Source organism: Cannabis sativa, chromosome 6 (genome assembly GCF_029168945.1).
Source record: "Cannabis sativa cultivar Pink pepper isolate KNU-18-1 chromosome 6, ASM2916894v1, whole genome shotgun sequence".
NCBI lineage: Eukaryota > Viridiplantae > Streptophyta > Magnoliopsida > Rosales > Cannabaceae > Cannabis > Cannabis sativa.
The window spans coordinates 58754974-58777664 of NC_083606.1; the positions used below are offsets into that span (position 1 = coordinate 58754974).

The following is a 22691-nucleotide window of genomic DNA, read 5'->3' on the forward strand; positions in this document are numbered from 1 at the left end:
AATTTATGAACAAACCAAACTTATGCGCGTAGATTCATTGACACAACAAGGAAGGACACAAGGCATTAAAAAGGTGTCTAATTTGTCAAACTCTAAAATAAAATAAAATTAAATAAATAAATAATAGGTAGGGTAGGGTAGGGTAGGGAAGAAGAAATGAGAATGAATGGATGGAAGGGCAAAATGGTGAATTCGTGTCCAACAAAAAGTAGGGCCACCGCAACAAAAATACCCAAACTCCCAATCCCATCATAAACAACAATTGCAGCTTTAGACAAGGCAAGCAAAGGAAAGAAGGAAGAGTAGTAGTGGGGACATCCATGACGTGTCACGTATAATTCGGATAAGCAAAATGTAATTTGCTTTTTGTTGTATAAACACATTGACACACCACAACACAGCAGCAGCTTAACACTAAATCTTCTTTCCTCTACAATTATATATAGAAACATCACCCACCTACACGCCTTCTGGCCTTTCCTCTTTTCTACTTTCATTAAAAAAAAACACTTCTAAGTTTCCTTTTCTTTTTTCTTTCTTCCTTTCTATATTTGTGTTTGTGTACATAAGGAAGAAGAAAAGAATAGCAAAGCATGTGAAGAAACGCCGTCGTTTTGATCATCATCATCATCATAATCATCATCGTCGTTATCCTTTTCACTTATATTTTTTTTTTAATTGATCGTCGAGTAGAGAGGGGATAGGTAAAGGTATGGAATTTGTTGCAGCTAGTGAAACGGCGTCGTACACGTGGCCTCCAAGAATACCCAGACGGCTTAGCAGAAGATTGCTTCTCCACTGTAAGACTCCCTGCACCGTCGAACAAATTGAAGCCAAGCTTCATCACGCCGACCTTCGCCGACAGGTCTCCCCCTATCTCTCTCTGTTTGATGAAAAAAAAAATAAAAATTTAACTTTCCGAAAATTGTTAATTTTTAGTTTTTGTCTTGGTTGTTATGTGAATTTTGATCACTGAAAGAAGCTTTTTTCTTAACTACCCTTTTTCATCTTTAGTTTTTTTTTAGCTTTAGAAAATCATTTCTAATAAAGTAATTCAGTTTATATGTTTATTCATCTATTAATTTGCAACCACCAAACATAGCACTAAAAAGGTTTTTTTATTTAATTTTATTGAAGAGAATATCTGATTTTGTTTTCACTGAATCTTTATGAGGAAGGATGTTGTTGGTTTGTTAGGTGAGTTTGGTTGTTCTTGCGTTTGAATTTTGTTATTATTATTTTCTTAAGCGTTTTTTTTTGGTGATATGATAGCAGTATTCATTTGTTGCTTGATATCATTATAATATATTTTTAATTACTGTAAATTATTTTTCACTTTCTGGGTTATCATTATTTTGCTGGGTAGCTGCTGTAATACTTTTGCTCTGAAAATTAAAATTAAATCTTTTGAGTGCAGCAATACTATGAACACTTATCAAGCAAGGCACGGCCAAAACCTCGAAGTCCATCTAGGTCTTCCTCGAATGAGGAGGACCTTGGTCAGCGTCTCGAAGCTAAGCTCCAGGCAGCTGCTCAGAAAAGGTTGATATTCTCTTAAAATTGTAGCTTTGTAATTTTACTTGGTAGCTTTTATTACTAAGTTTGTCAACTGCTCTACTTGAATTGGAGCATGGTAGTTAGTTGTTCTTTGTTTTGGATTGTGGAAAAGGTCCCCAGCTGAAATTTTGTAATTGTCTTTAATTTCTTTTTTGATTTATCCATTATTCTTTCAGTTGGTTTGGAATGCTTCTGTGGTGGTCCACAGTTGTTTGATTGTCTTCTTGTTAATTTCAAATTGACTTGGACTTGCAGTGGAGGGCTTATTCTTCCGCAATTTACATAAAATATTTTCTTTGTTCATGTTATTTTTGTATTCTGTTATATCCTTCACGTTATTTTAGTAATTATCTACCTGTTGATGAGTTAAAATGTTTCTTAATATATGATTTTTATTATATACAGTAATTTATTTAGCCTTGCAATTATCTCTCATATTTCTACTACTATGATGCTAAGATTATGGATGACTTTTTGATATTATCCTATCTCATCCAAAAGTAAACCTTCAGCTATCTATTTATTTGTTTTCATTATATGTGTTATATGAGTTTCTTAGGTAAGGTACTTCCTCAACGTATTCTTTTTTTCATATGGTATGTGTGTATATATGTGCAACTATCATTTATGTGTGCTTTTTGTATATATTTGCATATATATACATACATATGTGGTCAGAGTGTGATTTATTATAACTTATATGATTTGGGGAAAAAGTAAATAGTTTCTTGTCAAAGTAAATCCTTTGATTGGCCTATTATTGCTCTTTACTTGGTTTTCAGTTTTAAATTATTGATTTAGAAAGAAAAAAAAAATTAGTGTCTTGCCGCTCTTGCTATTGTATTGTCAGGCTATATGTATATGCAGGCTGACTTGCTTTAACCTCTTGTTTATCCGCAGGTCGAGTATTCTGGCGAAGGCTCAAATGCGCTTAGCTAGGTTGGATGAATTGCGGCAAGCAGCTAAAAGTGAGGTAGAAATGCGTTATGAGAAAGAGCGTGAAAAGCTTGACTCAAAAGTACAATCACGTGTTCAGCAGGCAGAGGCCAATAGAATGCTTATGCTTAAGGCTTACAGACAAAGAAGGGCTACGTTAAAGGAGAGATCATCTCAGTCATTATTGAGGAAGATGGCTCGGGAGAACAAGTACAAGGAATGTGTGCGAGCTGCAATTCACCAAAAGCGTGCAGCTGCTGAAAAGAAGCGATTGGGTCTTCTGGAAGCAGAGAAGAAGAGGGCCTGTGCCAGAGTGTTGCAGGTGCATCGTGTTGCTAAGTCTGTCTCTCATCAACGTGAGATTGAGAGGCGGAGAATGAGGGATCAGTTGGAAGATCGGCTACAAAGAGTAATAATTTGTTCTACTGTCAATCTATATCTGCATTTTATTTGTTGATACTGTGTTGCTTGTGTTATATGCATATTTTCTAAAAGTTCTCTCTCTATGATTATCAGGCAAGGAGACAAAGAGCCGAGTATTTAAGGCAGAGAGGAAGGCTTCATAACATTCAAGTGGACTGGAAAAGGATGCACATGCAAGCTGATCTCCTCTCTAGAAAATTGGCAAGGTATATATAGCTTATAGTTGCTAATAGATGGTTCCATGATTTTTGCCATACTATACTAAATATGTCTGTACATGTTGGTCACTTTGTAAAAGGTTTTGCGTACAAACAACATTAAATTGCATCTGAGGTGGCTTGGATGGGAAATCTTTACATATTATGGTCTAAAATTTCATTATATATTGTACTATTTGGACCAGTGAACTAATTGTTTGCAAATTCTATTCTTTCTATTCTGGATTATTTAACAATGGATATTACTATAAGTGGAACTTGCAGAATTCACACATGTAATTGGTTGTATATGATCAGGAATTTGAAGTAAGGTGTAAATGTCTACTTGTTGCTTTTGCAGATGTTGGAGGCGGTTCCTAAGACAGAGAACTACCTTGACCTTGGTGAAAGCTTATGATACCCTGAATATTAATGAGAAATCTGTCAAAACGATGCCCTTTGAGCAGCTTGCTCTTTTGATTGAATCGCCTGATACTCTACGTGCTGTGAAAGCTTTACTTGATCGATTAGAGAGTCGATTAAGAGTCTCAAGAGCTGTTGCTTCTAATCCTTCACCCGGTTTGGAGAACATTGATCACCTTCTCAAACGAGTTGCTTCTCCAAAGAAAAGGAGTACCCCAAGGTCATCTTTGAGGAGCAGAGACAAAAAAAAAGCTACTATATCCAGGGAAGCAGCTAGGAATCCAGCGAAGCAGTCAAGGTATCCAGTCAGAATAACCCTTTGCTCTTACATGATCTTGAGTCATCCAGAAGCAGTTTTCAGTGGAAAAGGAGAGCGTGAAATGTCCTTGGCCAAGGCTGCAGAAAAATATGTTAAGGAATTTGAGCTTTTGCTGAAGATTGTATTAGAAGGGCCTGTACACAGTTCTGACGAAGAGTCTGATTCAATGGCACAAAAACGGTCAACTTTCAGATCTCAGCTTGCAGCTTTTGATAAAGCATGGTGCTCTTACTTAAATTGTTTTGTTGTGTGGAAAGTCAAGGATGCACAGTTACTGGAGGACGACTTGGTGAGAGCAGCTTGCCAGCTAGAGCTGTCTATGATGCAAAAGTGCAAGATAACTCCTGAAGGAGATAGTAATAATCTTACTCATGACTTGAAGGCTATTCAGAAGCAGGTATTCTCCAGCCCTATATTGATACATCTTCTAACAAAATCTTCACATGCTAGTGTGACTGTTAACATGTATTTACATGGCATTGTTCGCCACTAAAAGAGGAAAACAAAGTAGGTTTCAGTTCAATATTTATTTTTTACTTTATTCATAAGCAGGGGAAGAAGTATGCATGAGAGACAATAATGTCCAGAGGGGTTGGAAGGAGATAAGTTACTGTAGTTTGTCGTGCTATTTTTTTGTTTCTTTTCTTTTTTCAGCATGCCACTTCCTGTGATCACCAGATGGGAGAAGTTAGTCAAAAATAATCTCACTCTGTTTATTACTTTCACACTTCATTTGAACTACATATATTGTATAACTGCATACAGAAAATGATAATATATGGTTTGCAACTCATTCGAACCATGTAAAATAGCTCAAGTGATTTAGTTTTGTTTGAGATCACTTTTTTGTTTTTCATAGATAATGAAAGTCAATGTTGTGATTACTGAGAGGAATTCTTAATATTAAATTATTTTGAATTGCTCAAAAGAGAGGTATGCAAAGTAGTTAATAATATGGGTTTTCTGGCATTGGCTTATTACTGGAGTTTTGCATGCAAGGGAAGTATGCGCGAGTCATTTTATTAGTTCTCTTATTACTTATTGCTTATCTTGGATATTCTCTTGATGCAGGTTACAGAAGATCAAAATCTTTTGAAGGAAAAAGTGCAACACCTAAGTGGAGATGCTGGGATTCAGCGCATGGAATGTGCTTTATCTGAAACAAGATCCAGCTACTTTTTAGCGAAGGAAAATGGAAACAGTTCTGGGCCACTGATTACTCCTTTTATTTCTCCAAGCCTACCTAATTCCACACCTGGTTCGTCTGTTGCTAGCACAGATATGAAAAGTCATATGGGTGAGGATTCTACAAAACCGAGCCGAGTAGTTCGTTCCTTGTTCAGGGAAGATAATAATCCTGAAGGATCAAATTCTTCAGCACCAAGAACCATTTCGGATGGACAGCTAGGATCTTCTGTTGAGAAGTTGGTCATGGAGAATGAATTTATTGTAAATGAATTTCTTCACAAGCAGCAAGATGCTTTTAGTGATATCTTTAATTTGTCCAATGAAGATCAAAATGGCATGAAGGTCAGTGCTCTGTCATATTGTCACTAGGGTATAGTGTATGCTGAATTAGTAAACATAAGAATATATAGACAACTAAATGTCTATTTATGAGAACGTGTTTCCTAGAATTCTTAGGCTATATCTGGATATAATAGTTTAAAAGAAATTCATGAAATTTTCTATTTTCTTTTGCATTCTTTCTTCTTTTTCAATTAAATATTGTAGCAAAGAACATAGTCAAGTTGCTTCACATCCTGCTGAGAACAAGAGAAACAGCTTGCATATTTGTTTGCTTATCGAACCTAATTTCATCATGTTTTGCAGGCAAAGGTAAGAGAGGCAATGGAGAATGCTTTCTGGGATAGCATCATGGAATCCATGAAAAGTGGAGACCCTAACTATGATCGAGTTGTAGAACTAATGAGGGAGATGAGGGATGAACTTTGCCAGATGGCTCCTGAGAGCTGGAGACAAAGGATTGTTGAAGCTATTGATTTAGACATTTTTTCTCAGGTAGAGAAGCCTCTTAATTCATATTTTATTGTTTCTGCAAACAGCAGTAACATGGGTGTACAAATTTCAAGGTCTTCACTTTGTTTTTGTTTTGTCAAGGTGCTTAAATCAGGTAATTTGGACATTCACTATCTGGGAAATATTCTGGAATTTTCATTGGACACATTGCAAAAACTGTCCTCACCTGCGAATGATGATGAAATGAAGACTGCTCACCAGGGGTTAATGAAAGAATTAGCTTGTGTATGTGAAGCCAGAGATGGCTCAAACCATTCAAGTGTAATTGCTATGATCAAAGGTCTGCGCTTTGTCCTAGAACAGATTCAGGTAAGAACATTTACAAAACTTTATATAAACATATACGAGGATGTTCTTATATATCAGGGCTATATAGCTTTCTCACTATTCATTTGCTGGGAATAAAGATATTATTTTATAAATTAATTTTATTAATGTCTCTCTTTAAAAGCTGCATTTTTAATTTCAGGGTTCTCTTTTCTTTTCTCCTTTCCCTATATTGTTTCATCACTTTGCCACAGTAGTTGCATCTGTTTATGATGTACTTATTTTGTATGGAATAACAAATTTATTATATGGACTTATTCTTGTAGGTGCTTAAGCGAGAAATAAGCAAAGCACGCATAAGACTCCTGGAACCATTGTTAAAGGGGCCTGCTGGTCTGGATTACCTGAAAAATGCTTTTGCCAATCGCCATGGATCTCCGTCTAATGCCAATTCCTCCCTACCAAAAACATCTCAATGGCTGTCATCTGTGTGGAATTTCAAAGATCAGGAGTGGGAAGAACATGTGAATTCCATCTCTACTTTGGACCGTGAAAGTTCATCTCATGGATCAATTCCACCCACTACCCTCCGAAGTGGTGGAACTTTTGTGCTCAAACCCAACTCAGCTTCTCTTACACCTGATGCTAACACCACCACAGGTTCGGATGCCAACTCCTTGTTAAAATTAATAAAGAAATAGGTTGAACTAATGTTTCTTTTCCTTATCAATTTTTCTGTTCTGCTCAGGTAATCAACAACTGGAATGCAAGGGAGAAAAAGTTGATCTGATGGTTAGGCTAGGCTTGTTGAAGCTTGTAAGCAATGTATCTGGTTTGACTCAAGAGGTTCTGCCTGAAACTTTCACACTGAATTTTTCTAGGCTGAGGGCTGTTCAGGCTCAACTTCAGAAAATTATTGTAACTGCTATCAGGTAATTGGAAATAAATCGATAATTCTCCTGGTGATGAGTGACTACTAGTTTTGAAATAGACTAGTGACTGACTGAGATATGTTTATGCTATCTGCAGCATTCTCATTTGCCGACAAACTCTTCTAAGCGAGAGAATCATAGACAGCCCTGCAGCATTGGAGGGCATACTATCAGAATGCAGTGAGAGCCTAGTGGATCTCCTGGATCGTGTCGAGGATGCAGGAATTGAAGAAATTGTTGAATCGATTAGTAAGTTCTTCACAGACGGTAGCAAAGACAACCAAAAGCTTGAATCACGGAAGGCGGTCATGGCAAGGATGTTAACCAAGAGCCTGCAAGCTGGAGATCCTGTGTTTGAAAGGGTATCCAGTGCTGTCCACTTGTCTGCAAGGGGAGTTGTGCTTGGGGGAAGCAGGCCTGATGGAAGAAAACTAGCTGAGATGGCACTCCGGCAAGTCGGAGCTGCTGTACTGACTAGGAAATTGGTGGAAGCTGCTGAAGTTTTAGTGGTGGCTGCTACTGTGTCAGTTAGTGTTCATGGAGCTTGGTACAGACAACTTATTGATAACATGTGAAAGTTTGCATATACAAAGACGTACAGAATAAGATATTGTACATATGGTACCTGTAACAGCTTGTGTCATGTGTATAAAGCTGTGTTTAATTATTTAACTGGAGTTGTAGATGGTAGTGGCTTCTTCTTTTTTATATGCAAAATTCTTGGGAACACAACAGGAATGTAAATATGTTTGGATGTAATAAAAGGTCTTGTTTTCTCTCGAATTAGCACTTTCATTTTCACAAATGAAAAATGATCAAATATTTCAATGGCTTGGTTTGGCCGATTAAGGATGTTTGAGTGAAGCCATCATATCAGTCAAAAGGTTATTATTTTATTATTTTTGCCTAATCTGTCAAGAGAAATTATAACCCATTTAAAATATATTCGAGGGTTGGATTGGCTTTTATTACAATATTTGTTGAGGAAGAGTGTTCATATTATGGGTGTTCACGGATTGGAATGGTTTGAATTTTTATATTTTTTGAACCAAATTAATATGACGGTTTTTTGAATATTAAAAATCAAACCAGACCAATAAATTTCTCAAATCAAATCATTAAGAATGGTTTAGTTTGGTTTGAAACCAAGGTTTAAGTAGAATATTTTTTAGGATAAATAGCGGCATAAGTACCCAATGTTTGTAAAACTGTAATTATGCCACTTACAGTTTTACAAACATTGGGTACTTATGCCGCTAAAAATAAACATTGGGATTATGCCACTTACAAGCTTAAAACTTTTGGTACTTATGTCGCTATTTACCCTTATAATTATTTATATTTTTTCAAGTAGCTGTACTATTTTTACCAAATTTTTAATTTTATTTTTCAAATAGTATATATTTACCATGATATGTAACAGATCTGTAACATATTGAAAAATCGTGTTGTTGCAAATGCTAATCATTTTCTTTAATAACAGTAAAAATACAACTGTCACAGTCTACAGCAGCAAAATGTAATTCTATCACTGCAGAACACAGTTTTGCAGAAACAAACCAGAACCAGAATTAAAAAATCAATAGAAAATAAATCACTTGACACAAGAGAATTATACGTGGTATCAGTGTTCTGGGGCCACGCCCAGAGAATGAAATCAATTAGTAAAGTATCAAAGAAAGCAATTGACTTAAACAAATTTAGACTCCCTTTAGTGATTTGTCGCAACTCTATGTAATCCACCTTGCTAATCTGATCTCTGAAACACACCAAGTAGTCAACTCCCTTCAGCTATTGATGTGTGCTTATTTCCTCCCAAAGTAAGGCTTAAACAAATTTCTCCCGAAGATATATGCTCACTTCCTCCCGAAATGAGACTTGGAAAAATCTTCTCTCGAAGACCCACGCTTGTTCAAAGCTTCTCTTCAACCTATTTTAAGAATAGTATGCGATAATAAGAAAATCAAAACCTAGTTGAACACTCTAGGTTTTTACAAATGAAACACTCTTCATATATGAAAATATGAGACTAGAAGAGATAAAATTGTTTGGCTGCTCTCTAGGTCCTATTTATAGAATGTAGCAACCCTAGAGACAGCGAAAAAAATAATTTCCCAGTTGTACAAAACTTTCTTAAAAAAATTCTTGATTTGCAACATCAGAATCGGATTTTGCAGCAGCACATCAAGACTAAAAAGGAAACTTTCCAAATTGATCCAAAATCACGAATTTGGACTTCAAACCTGTCAAATAAAGTTTATTTGATCTGTTCTAAAAAACGCAAAACCGAAATCATCAATTAAAAAAAAGGAAAGTAAAGTTTCTCAAAGTTAGACAATTTTCCATAAGAGAATTTCTTCTCTTACAAGAAGTTTCCTAAACCAAAAGAGACCAGCTGATAAGGAATCTTTCCTTACAAGAAAAGAGTAACTAGAGACACAAAATCAATGTATTAAAAATAATTTAAATGATCAACAAAAATGTACATTAATTAAAAAATATTTTGACAACTAAATTGCCAAAAAAAGACCTAACAATCTCTCATTTTGGCACTTTAGATAATCAAAATATTTTTAATAAATAAGAACTTGCAAAACAAAGTTAGCAAAACAACCATATAAGCTCCCCCTGAGAAGCACAACATTAAACCAAAATAACCTTCCCCTGAGAAGAAGCACAACATTAAACTAAAATAAAATGCTAACTTTGACCAAAGTTGAATACAAACACAAACCTCAACTCTCCTTGTACAGTTGAGTGTACAATCAAAATTAAACACCAAATACTCTCCCTTTTTATTTATCTATAATTATAAGGGCCAAAGACAAAAAGAAAACAAAATATCCTCCCAAAAAAATTAAGATCTGAAAAAACAATCATGATCAACAATTAAACAAAATACAAAGAATAAGAAATCAAATTTTAAGAGGATACTCATAAAAAATTTACCAAAGAAAGCAAATGTTGATACTTACCAAAAGAAAGACAAATGACCAATTTTTCTTAGCCCATAAGTCAAGATACACGACTCCCTTTTTTGTTACTTTTTTTTCGAAATAAAAAAAAAATAAGAAACTAAAATATACAAAAATCAAGTTGTTCTAATACAAGCATCTTTTCAAGTTTCATAAAAAAGACAAATAACCATGTTATACTTTTAATGATGATAAGAATTTAGTATCTCAAATACAAACCATACTTACCAGATGTTGAGAAAAAATAGACAAGTTAATGTGAATCAGGATTTTTTTTTTTATTTTAGAGAGGAGACTTACAAACTTGTACACACTTGTCAGACATTAGTGTGTGCAGTGAAAATAGGATCATTGTCCTTCGTAAGATTTTTATTTTTTGTCTTTTTTAATTTGATCCCGCAATTGGATGCTATCACACCATACTGAAGGTAGCCATTTTCTATGGTAGTGCATCTTCTTCATAACTCTCAATTACAAAATTCCAGCTTACTCAAAAGATGGCTTTCACACCTCAATATGGGTAGCTCTATTCCAACAAGGGGCCTGACAAAAAACTAAAACAAAAATCGCTCAACTCTGTACATTAATACTTTAATTTATCATGATTGCACATATGCAAGTAACTTGAATCTTTTAACCCAACCTCAAAAGTATGAAGAGTACAAGACACTAAGCTAATTATCATCCAAAAGCATAAACAAGTTTTGCCAACTAAGAATAAAAGAAGGATAGATACAAGATAAGAACTACTCAAAAAATTTTGTACGAAATAGAGAACAAAAAGAAAAGAGTTAGACAATGCGAACCCCCAAAGATTTTCTGTGGGAGTCAAACCGACTTAAATCTAGAGCCTTAGTGAAAATATCAACCAATTGCTTTTCAGTATCAATATATTCCAATTGCAATATTTGGTTGTCAGCAAGTTCTCTAATAAAATGATGTCATCAATGTGTTTTGTACGAGAATGTTGAACAAGTTTTTTGGAAATATTTATAGCACTGGTATTTTCACATGCAGAATGATAAGTAAGAACAGAGGTGAGAGTATAGCAATTATCAACAGATCTAAACCCTTGTAAAATGCATTGTTTATTACTGTTAAGAACAAAACAATGATCAATGTTAAAATTGGCGGTGTAACCTGATGGAAATTATTTTACCAAGATCTTAGATCTACTCACAAGTATGTTATTTAACACCCTAAATATGAACTTTCTAAAACGATAAAATAAACACATATAAAGTTAAGAAAACCTTACATTGATGCAGCAGAATTAATGTCTCCTTCCACTCAGATCTCTAACCCTTGTATCCTTTCTGTCACAGAGTATAATCAAGATCTGAGCCCGAATGTCCTTCTTCTTTGAGTTTGATCCTTCACAGTCTTCAAATCTATGATTGAGTTACTGCTTGCTGTGAGTGGGCACTTACTCTTTCACTTGGGTCGAAATTTAGGAAGAGAAAAGAGAAGAGGGAGTTTCGGCCAATATAAGAAAATAGGGAAGGCTCAGTTTTTCTGAAGAGAGAAATTTCTGTCAGAAGATGTTATTGAAAACTTGTGATTTGACTGAGCCATCACTTTCTATTTATAGGCAACTACTAGGTTTAGGTTAGGAATTATTTGGCATTAAAATAATAAAAATATTAATTTAAAAAAGTCAAACAAGTGGCCGGCCATGGTGTAGTTTATGGGCCCACTTGATTTTGCAGTTTTCACAAATTTTATTTCTATTTTCTCAAAAATGCCAATTTTCCAATTCTAACCATTTAAATGCCAAAACTAATTATTTAATAACTAAAATAGATTATTAAATAATATTATCATTTAATTTAATTATTAACTAGACATTTAAAGTCCATTAATAAATAAATAAACCTAGAATCTCTTTTCTTTACAATTTCACCCCTGCTTAGTGAAAATTCATAAAATTAGACATAGTCTAACTTTAGAATTATAATTGATCAGTCACGAATCAATTAATGAGTCTTACAAGCAGAATGTTCTCAACTAGAATGGGGACCATGGATCTATGGCGTTTAGTGATCTAATAATTAGTCAGTTAAACAAGAGTTCATCCATTTACTTCTATTTGCTAAGCTCGAAGGGAATCATCACTTGACTTATATACACTAGTAGAAGCTATAGATTCCATATTTATATTCAGCACTCCCACTCAATCATACTATCATGTTCCCAAAATATACGTATCACCCTGACCCAAAAATAGGCTTAACTAATAAATCAAAGAACATGAATAGTACTCCTGAGTTGAGCCCAAGCATATCAGGATTTAGATTCTTTTAATCTTAAGATCAACTACTGATATTGACTTGGAAAGATATATAACGGTAAGTTTGTAATATCTTAACTTAGGTGCAATATCGGTCCAGTCCAATGTATACTCCATACATTCGAAACTAGTATACTTTACTAATGTCCTGGAAAGAACATAACACTTACTCCAAGTGTAAGTACACATCATCGCTGATTATCACATTAGTGTAAATCCAAAACACTGATGAAACAGGGACTTATTCTTTTGATTCATATGATCACAATCACATTCCATTGTGTCAACGATACTGTAATTGTGAATAAACATATGATCTGGATTTAACTGATTTTGTGTGTAAATGTAATAAACGTATTAAACCATTAGCATGTAGAATTCATGCAAACATTAATCACTTCTAATTTCTTATATTGATAACTAATCAGATTGTAAAGAGTTTTATTTAGGGCATAAAACCCAACATAACCTTGATCACAAATCTGACTAATGCTAAGTAAATTAGCTTTTAGTCCCTCAACAAGCATAACATTTTTCAACCTTGGTAATCCTTCAAAATTGAGAGTTCCCATACCAATGATAGTTCCTGCGAAATTATTGCCAAACGTGACCTCACCACATTGCATTGGTCTGATAGGCTTATTGTAAGTTACAAAAGATCAAAATATTTTAAAAGGACAAAGTGCAAGACCTAAGTGGGTGAGGATTCTACAAAAATCCTACCTAATTCCAATGACAAATATGACAGGTGATATTCACGAAAAAATCCTTGTCACCTGTCATATGTCTAGAACAACCACTATTAAAATACCACATTTGAGAAGCAACACTTTTATAAAAAAAAATCAGCTAGACATTTTTCTTTTTCAATCCATTTTTGTTTCAAAGCACTATGTTTCTTTTGATAAATTTTTAAATTACCAAAATAATTTGTTTTGTACAAATTTTGCATGGTGAAACAATTAGGCCGAATATGCCCCTTAATACCACAAAAATGACAGATTGGAACAAACCTTCTTACCTGAGATCTTATCTTTTTTGAACTTACTGGAGACATTACTTTTGCAGATGATATTTTTGTAACAACAGATCTTAAATTTGCAGCAACAGGCAAATTCACTGGAAACACTAGATTTTACAAATTTTGTTTTTCCAGAACTTTCAGTACCATTTGATCCAAGACCAGCAAAGCCTCTTTAACCTGCATTCTCAACTTCCTCAAAAATAGAAGATCTAGGGTTAATCAATTGAATATTTTTCTTAAAATTTTCAAATTTCTTCTTTAATATAATATTTTCCTCATCTTTTAAACAAAAATCAGTATCATATTCTTTAATTTTCAATTCAAAAAATTTAGATTAATGAGATAATTGTTTATTTATTTTTGACAAGGATCTATTTTCAGAAGTAACATGTATCTATTTTTCATACATAACCTTGTAAGACTCAGCCAGGGACTCCTCACAGATGTCAGATTCATCAGAATCAAAATCAGAATTTTCTTTTTCAATGGTATTATTCAAACTACCAATCTTTCTTTCACCTGTGAATCACAAACAAACTTAGAAGAAACTGAGGTTAGTGTAACAATTTTAGACTATCAGTTTCATTATCACTCCATGTGACATTAAAACTTTTCTTATTCTTTTTCAGTGTATTTACACATTCAGATCGAATATATCCAAAACATTCACATTCTCTGCATTGAATTCTCTTTTTTAATTGTTAGCCATTGAAGGTTTTGAAAAAGTATTGCCTTTGAAGAATTTTGGAAAATTCTTTATGTCACTTATCTTTTTCATGTATTTCTGAAAGTTTCTAGTTAAAACATCCATCTCATCATCTTCTTCGTCATCTGAAATTTCTTTTTTGGCAAGGTAAAAGCAATACCTTTACCTCTATCAGCAATGGACCTGGGTTTGTCCTTCTCCTTGATTTGTTGATTCAATTCAAAAGTACGCAAAGAACACATTAACTCCTCCACCTTCATCTTGCTAAAATATTTTGAAATTGAAATTTAGTACAAGATTTCATCCTCAGACAGGTGGTCAGTCTGAAAGGACCATTCAAATATTGGAAGACATGTTGCGAGCATGTGTTATAGATTTTGAAGGTTCCTGGAACAAGTTTTTACCACTGATTGAGTTCTCGTATAATAACAGCTATCAGAGTACTATCGGCATGGCACCTTACAAGATGTTGTATGGAAGAAAGTGTCGATCACCTAGTCACTGGGATGAAGCTGGTGAAAGAAGATATCTTGGACTTGAGGCAATCTAGAGAACTAGTGAGACTATTGAAAAGATCCAAGCTTGTATGCTCGCCTCGCAGAGTAGACAAAAAAGCTACGCTGATCCAAAGCATGGGGATATTGAGTTCCAGGTTGGGAACTTTGTGTTTTTCCTAATACCACCTCTAAACAGAGTTTGGAGATTTGGAAAGAAATGGAAGCTAAGTCCTAGGTTCATCAGTCCCTTTAAGATCCTAGAATGAGTAGGTCAAGTAGCCTATCGGCTAGCTCTACCTCCTGTCTTATTTGGAGTTCATAACCTGTTTCATATCTCCATGTTGAGGAAGTACATATCAAACTCAATACATGTTTTGAGTTATGACGACATTGAGCTTTAGATGGATTTATCCTATGAAGAAAAGCCTATCCAATTATCGGATAAGAAGGAAAAAGTGTTGCGGAACAAGCCAATTTTCTTAGTTAAAGTGTTGTGGAGGAATAACAAGGTTGAAGAGGTGACTTGAGAGTTATAGTTGCAGATGTGGGAGCAGTATCCCGAGTTGTTTAGGCAAATTTTGAGGATGAAATTTATATAAGAAGAGGATAGTTGTAATATCTCAGAAATCTAATTTTAATAATTAGGTGTTAATGCAAATTTTCGTTAACGAATATGAGTCTATTTTCGTAATAGGTTTAGCACAGAAATTATCAGAGATCTAAGAAAGAATAACAGAGATGGAAACAATACCAGGTTTTTACGTGGTTTTGCAGTTAACTCTACATAGTCCATGAGTCAATCTTATTCAGATTTTTCTGATACAGAACTAGGGTTCTTTACAATCACTGTATTCTCTTTTTCTCTAAGGATTTTTCGTCCCCTTTTTCTGTATAATCTACCCCTATTTATAGTAACATAAGTTAGCAGTTAATTATTTAAGTTTAAATCCCACAAGAATATTTCCTTGAAATCGTGGGCTTTATTTACGCTCCACGTAAATAAATACAGTTATTATTTGAAGATTACACAGCTGTGATTTAAACTGCTTTTAAAGGGTCAACACTGACTTGGATTAAGACACGCTGCAAAACATATCTCGTTGAGGCATCTCGCTCGGTACAAGAATAACTTGGCTCATTCATAAGTCTTCTAGTAATGGCATGAGCATCAGTGTACTGAGCAAACTTAAGAACTGCTCTTTGACCATAAGGTCTTGCAGACTGGACAATCATGTCCTGGGAGTTCTCAATAACAACAATAACCTTGGCAGCGAGCTGGAGTTTACCAAGAGTTTGCCTTCCTACAGCGAGATGAATGTCTCACTATCCGTTATCTATGTTCTCCTTGGGATTATGCCTTCTGACGCGAAATGGTTTCTCTTTGTAGAAAATAGTGATTCGAATTGTATGTTGATTTCATAGAATAATACATATTTATATACAGAGTTAGGAGACTAAATATCTACTAAATATCTACTAAATATCTAACTCTCTTACAGCTAATATACACCTAATATCTAACACTCCCCCTCAAGCTGGAGCATAGATGTTAATCATGCCCAGCTTGTTACAAAGATAATCAACCCGCACCCCATTCAAAGCCTTTGTAAAAATATCTCCTAGTTGTTCTCCGGTCTTCACATATCCTGTGGAGATCAGACCTTGTTGAATTTTCTCACGAACAAAATGACAATCAATCTCAATGTGCTTAGTTCGCTCGTGGAATACGGGATTCGAGGCAATATGAAGAGCAGCTTGATTATCACACCATAATTTTGCTGGAATAGAAGTCTTAAACCCAAATTCAGTCAAAAGCTGATAAATCCATATTACCTCACACACAGACTGGGCCATAGCTCTATATTCTGATTCAGCACTGGATCTAGATACAACATTTTGTTTCTTACTCTTCCAAGAGACCAGATTGCCCCCAAAAAATACACAATATCCTGAAGTGGATCGTCTATCTACCTTGGAGCCTGCCCAATCTGCATCAGAAAAACACTCAATCTGGGTATGTCCATGATCCTTGTAAACTATACCTCGTCCTGGTGCTCCTTTTAAATAACATAAAATTTGTTCTAATGCTGCCCAATGATGAATTGTTGGAGAAGACATGAACTGACTGATAACACTAACCGGGAATGCAATATCTGGACGAGTCACAGTTAAATAATTCAACTTTCCAACTAACCTGCGATATTTCTCAGGATCTTCAAATGGTTTCCCATCACGTGTAAGATGCACACCGGATTCATTGGAGCATTGCAGGTTTTGATCCCAATTTCCCCGTCTCGCTTAGCAAATCAAGTACATACTTTCTTTGAGACAGAAAAATACCTTGTTTACTCCGAGTAACTTCAATCCCCAAGAAATACTTGAGCTCCCCTAAATCTTTCGTGTTAAACTGGGTGTGAATGAAAGACTTAAGGGATGAGATGCCTTCAGGATCACTTCCAGTAATAACGATGTCATCAACATACACCACTAACAAAATGATACCAACAGTTGATCTTTTATAAAACATAGAATGATCTGACTTACTTTTCAACAAACCAAACTTCTCAACAGCCTGACTAAATTTACCAAACCAAGCACGAGGGCTTTGTTTCAATCCATATAAAGATTTGCGAAGATGACAAACTCGCCCTAACTCCCCCTGAGCAACAAACCCAGAAGGTTGCTCCATATATACTTCTTCCTCAAGATCTCCATGAAGAAAAGCATTTTTAATATCAAGCTGATGCAAAGGCCAATGATGAGTAGCTGCCATGGAAATGAACAGTCGAACGTATGTGAGTTTAGCAACAGGAGAAAAAGTATCACAATAGTCCACTCCATAGGTTTGAGCATAACCCTTGGCAACAAGACGGCCCTTTAAGCGAGCAACCGTGCCGTCCGGATTGAATTTAACCGTGAACACCCATTTACACCCGATGGCTTTTTTCCGAAGGTAAATCAACCAAGACCCAAGTACCATTCGCAACCAAAGCATTCATCTCTTCTATCATTGCAAAGAAGCCAACCAGGATGAGACATCGCTTCTCGAACAGTTTTAGGAATAGTGATAGAATCAAGAGAAGCAATAAAAGAACAAGAAGAAGATGAGAGATGATTATAAGACACAAAAGAAGTAATAGGAAAAGTACATTGGCGTTTACCTTTACGTAGTGCAATGGGAAGATCATCTGAGATTTCCGGATCTGATGACGAAGATGCAGGTGCAGGACATGAAACAGGAGGTGGAGGAGGGGGGCGCCTAGTGTACACTATAGGAGGCCGAGGGAGTGGTGGAGGTGGTAGAGGTGGTGGAGGTGGTGGAGGTGTAGACACTGTGGGGGTGACGACCGAGGCAGGTGAAGGAACTAGAGACCCGCCAGAACATGTAGCAGGCGCATAGGATGTGACAGAATAAACCAACAAATCATCATCCTCCCCCTGACTAGTAGAAGTAGTGGAAGATGAAAAATAAGGTGTATTTTCTACAAAAGTAACATCAATAGAAACAAGATATTTGTTGAGATCAGGACAATAACACCTATACCCTTTCTGAAGACGAGAATAACCAAGAAAGACACACTTTAGTGCCTTAGGGTCTAATTTGGTGACAGATGGACGGACATCGCGAGCAAAACAAACACTACCAAACACTCGCGGAGCAACTGGAAATGATGACTTATGAGGAAAAAGAATTTTAAATGGAATTGCACCATTAAGAATAGAGGATGGCATGCGATTAATAAGAAAGCATGCCGTGGAAACTGCATCGGCCCAAAAAGGTTTAGGGACTTTCATTTGAAACAAGAGAGCACGTGCAGTTTCAAGAAGATGTCTGTTTTTACGTTCTGCAACACCATTCCGAGGTGCCGTATCAACACAAGAAGTTTCATGAAGCATGCCATTAGAGGTCATATAAGATTGAAATTGAGCAGACATGTACTCTTTGGCATTATCACTTCTCAAAGTACGAATAGATACATTAAATTGAGTTTGAATCTCAGCACAAAAAGCACAGAATATAGAAAACAACTCAGAACGATTTTTCATTAAATATAACCAAGTTACACGAGAATAATCATCCACAAAAGTAACAAAATACCTGAATCCAGGTTGAGACAAAATAGGAGAAGGACCCCAAACATCAGAATGAACTAACTCAAAAGGAACACTAGCACGTTTATTGACACGTGGACTCAAACTAACACGATGATGTTTGGCAAACTGACATGACTCACAATCTAACGAAGATAAACTACTATATTGGGGACACGCTTTCTTGAGCAAAGGAAGGGATGGATGACCTAAACGACAATGAGCCTCAAAAGCGGAAGCAACACTCGAACAAGCAATAGAGGTTGGCGGAAGTGGGTCAAGAACATACAAGCCACCAGATTCATGTCCTTTACCAATAATCTTCTTCGTCACAAGATCCTGAAACAAACAATGATCAGGAAAGAATGAGATGCAACAATTTAGATTACGAGTGAGTTGACTGACAGAAAGCAAATTAAAGGACAAATCAAGTAAATGTAAGACTGATGACAAAGATAGCATAGGTGTAGGAACAATAGTGCCAGATCCAAGAACGTGTCGTTGACCCATCAGCTAAGGTGACAACAGAAGTGGGACTATGAGACTGAAAAGTGGAAAAGAGACGGAATTACCCGTCATATGATCCGTGGCACCGTAATCAATGACCCATTTTGAGGATTTGGAAAGAAGGCATGCATTAGAGTTACTCGATTCAGCAATCGCAAGTGATGAAGAAGATGAAGACTTAAGTGTTTCCCGATACCTTGAGAACTTGGCAAATTCATCGGCGAAATAAGGACCGATTTGTCGGATGCATCACTAGTGCTTGCAATATTGGCGAGTGTTGTTGTCGATTCTTAAATTGTAACTTCCTACACTCAAACTTGGTGTGGCCTCGGTTTCTTACAATAATTGCACATGATGCTCCCGAATTTGGTGTGCGGTTATCGTGTCCTTGTGAATTACCTCCTTTAAATCCACTTGGAGTAGAGTTTCTTTCCGGTGCGTAATTATTACGACTCACCAAGGCGCTATTCGGAGGAGTTGAAGAGGTAGTCTCGTGCGAAGAACACGAGTAAACACATCTTGTAAAGAGGAGACATCGTAACCGGAGAGAACTTGTGACTTTGCAGAGTCAAATTCGGTATGAGAGTCCCGCAAGAAAACTCATAATAGCCATCCGTTCTCGTTGGCGCTGTTGAACTTTTACATCAGGACTAAACGGTAATAGCACATTAAGTTCTTCATATGTTTTCTTGAAAGCCATAAAATAATTCATAAGAGACTTATCTTGTTTCTCCGCGCGATAAAAAGCTTTGCAAACATCATATATGCGAGATATGTTGTCTTTGCCAGAATACAAAAACTCCAAGTAACCCATTAGTTCTTTAACCAATTCACAATGATTAATCAAACTAATTACCTCATTATCGATAGAATTTCGAATTTGAAGGAACAAGCGAGCATCCTCACGGAGCCATATTTTCCTTGAATCGTTTGTTTCTTCAGGAGGATCGTCAGTCAAGTGATCATCTTTGTCAATACTCCTCAAATACAGTCGAATCGTCTTACTCCATTCCAAATAATTCGAACCAATCAACTTATGATCCGTGATTTTAGACATCACGGGAACAACATCAGAAACAACAACTGATTTTGAATCTAATCTTATCTCTGCCATAATCTCAAAAACAAACACAAAGGACAGAGAAAAAGAACAAAAGAACACCAAGGAATGAACACCCAAACACGAAGAAGACAAACAAACACCGAATTACAACCTAGAACAGATGCGAGTGGGCTTAGAAGAACCCAGTGAAGAATCGGCAACAGACCGCCGTCGAAGGCGCCGTCACACGCGCCTCCACGCGCCGGCGCGTGAGCCCCACGCGCAGAAGCTTCAGGCGGCGCGTGAGCCCCACGCGCGAGGAATCCGGCGACCGGACTTCGGGGGTTTGTAGATCGGCGGCTGGGCAGTCCTCCTATGTGGGCGGTGAGAAAAGATGTTCACTCCAAATAGGATTTTCGAAAACAACCCTAAACTCAAACCCTAATTTTATTTATTATTTTTTTTTTTCAGAACCCTAATTTCGAATTTCGAATTTTGAATCACAATGCTCTGATACCATGTAGAAAATAGTGATTCGAATTGTATGTTGATTTCATAGAATAATACATATTTATATACAGAGTTAGGAGACTAAATATCTACTAAATATCTACTAAATATCTAACTCTCTTACAGCTAATATACACCTAATATCTAACACTCTTCAATACGTGAATCAATAGTTTGTACATCCTTGTCTCGCTAAAGACTGTGCCATCTGCGAGTTATAAATATACTCTATTAATTCTGCATATAATGAGTTATTCCATTTTAGTATTTTTTGATATAATTATTAGTATTTTTGTTGATTCATACTCCCTAAGATTGACATGTGTCACCCTCTGAAGTACCAGCTAAATTTCGAGTATAACAATTGCCCCTTAAAAAGTCTCTTTTTAATAAAAGGTGCTTTTTAAATGATTATTGAGGGTATTTTGGTAGTAATATATTTTGAAAATATGCATGTTATTGATTTTGGCAGTTTTGTGGTTTCGAGGGACATCATTTGCATTAATGAGCCATCCTTTCCACTTCTCTTCCAATTTCTATCCGTTGGATCTTCTACACTTTGATCTAATGGTTACAAAGTTCAAGGTATAAATTGGTAAACTCCATTTTTCACCATCTTTGTCATTTCAAAAAAATTCTTGAGCTTTTTCTGCAAAAAACTCCATCCAATTTTACGAACCTTTGCATGCCATCTTTGTCTCTGATATTTTTTCTGCGAATCTCGTCGTACTTACTTTTCGACCTTAAGCGTTTAGAAAGATCATCATGCCGTTCGCTTCATCCCCAATTGCAGAATTGTTCATCGCACCACAATCCGATTTCAAATAGTAAGTGACATGTCCTTCTTTGTGTTTTTCTTTACATTCCTTGGTTTGATCATTATTTTTATTGCTTGCACCTTTGTCATTCTATTTGGTTTTAGTGATTTTAAGTTAAATTTATCTGGGTAATTTTTAGGGTTTACGCAGAGCGTAGGCTTTTGGGTTCCTCAAATTTATAAGCTTCTAGTTTGATAAATTTCATCTAAGAATTGGGATTGCTCTCTTTTTTGTAACAATGTCCCAATCTGGTTCAGAAGTTTATTCTCTAGAAGCTTTAGAAATAGAGTGCCCTAGTGAACTTGCCACCCCGTATAAACCCAGAATTTTGGAACCCAAGTCAAAATTAGAGATAAATGATGCAAAAATTAGGGACCACCTAATAAAGACCCACCAGGATGATATTACTAGTCGTCATAGGCGTTTCTTGCAAGAAATAACGAGATGCTGCTTGACCTGAACCTCCCAGTTTATCATCTATTCCTTTGGGTAGGCCTTTATTTTTACCCAGAGTCAAAATTTCTTTTTCACTAGATGACCTGGATTTTGAATCATGACTTCTAAGTCTCTTAAATCAAAGACTCCCCAAGACCCCAACATTACATTCGAGGTTGAACTTATCGAGTCGAGGGTACGAGCCATCGGAGACTATGTAGGTAGCATCCTAAGGACTTGTAGCATTGACCAAAAATGAAAATGTCAGGTTAGATCCGTAGCCCCTGGCGAGTTCAACTATTACCCACCAGAACGGCTTACTCGCGAGGCACCCGAGGGGACCAGTGGCGAGGCGAGTACTAATGGCTCGACAGGGATAGGCTCTTGGAGCCTCGAGCTCATTGGGGTCGGAGCAATCCTCCCTCTATGAGATTATTTCAAGGACTTCCTCAACCATCTAAGAATTTCCCCATTCCAGTTGGTTCCTATTTGTTGGGTTTTATGCCCTAAATAAAACTCCATTTCAATGTAATCTTTATCTTTTAAATATCAATAAAGAAACAGAAGTATTTTTCATCACTTTGTGTGTCATTTGGTTCATGCTATCATTTATATGTTTATTTGATTCATAAATTCATCCAAATCCTTATCACATTTATGTTCTTGTTTATTGTGTCGTCAGCACAGGAGAAAGTAATCAA

General features: G+C 36.0%; 1 protein-coding gene across 1 annotated transcript; it reads left to right on the plus strand.

Moving 5' to 3' along the window:
• Positions 1–258: 258 nt before the first annotated feature.
• LOC115725003 (uncharacterized) lies at positions 259–7877 on the plus strand. Its single transcript, XM_030654399.2, has 11 exons — positions 259–865; positions 1418–1542; positions 2458–2902; positions 3010–3122; positions 3475–4252; positions 4927–5385; positions 5689–5877; positions 5977–6204; positions 6489–6822; positions 6911–7094; positions 7192–7877. The coding sequence occupies exons 1-11, from the start codon at positions 713–715 to the stop codon at positions 7667–7669; spliced, it is 3486 nt and encodes a 1161-aa protein (XP_030510259.1). The 5' UTR covers positions 259–712; the 3' UTR covers positions 7670–7877.
• Positions 7878–22691: the final 14814 nt, after the last annotated feature.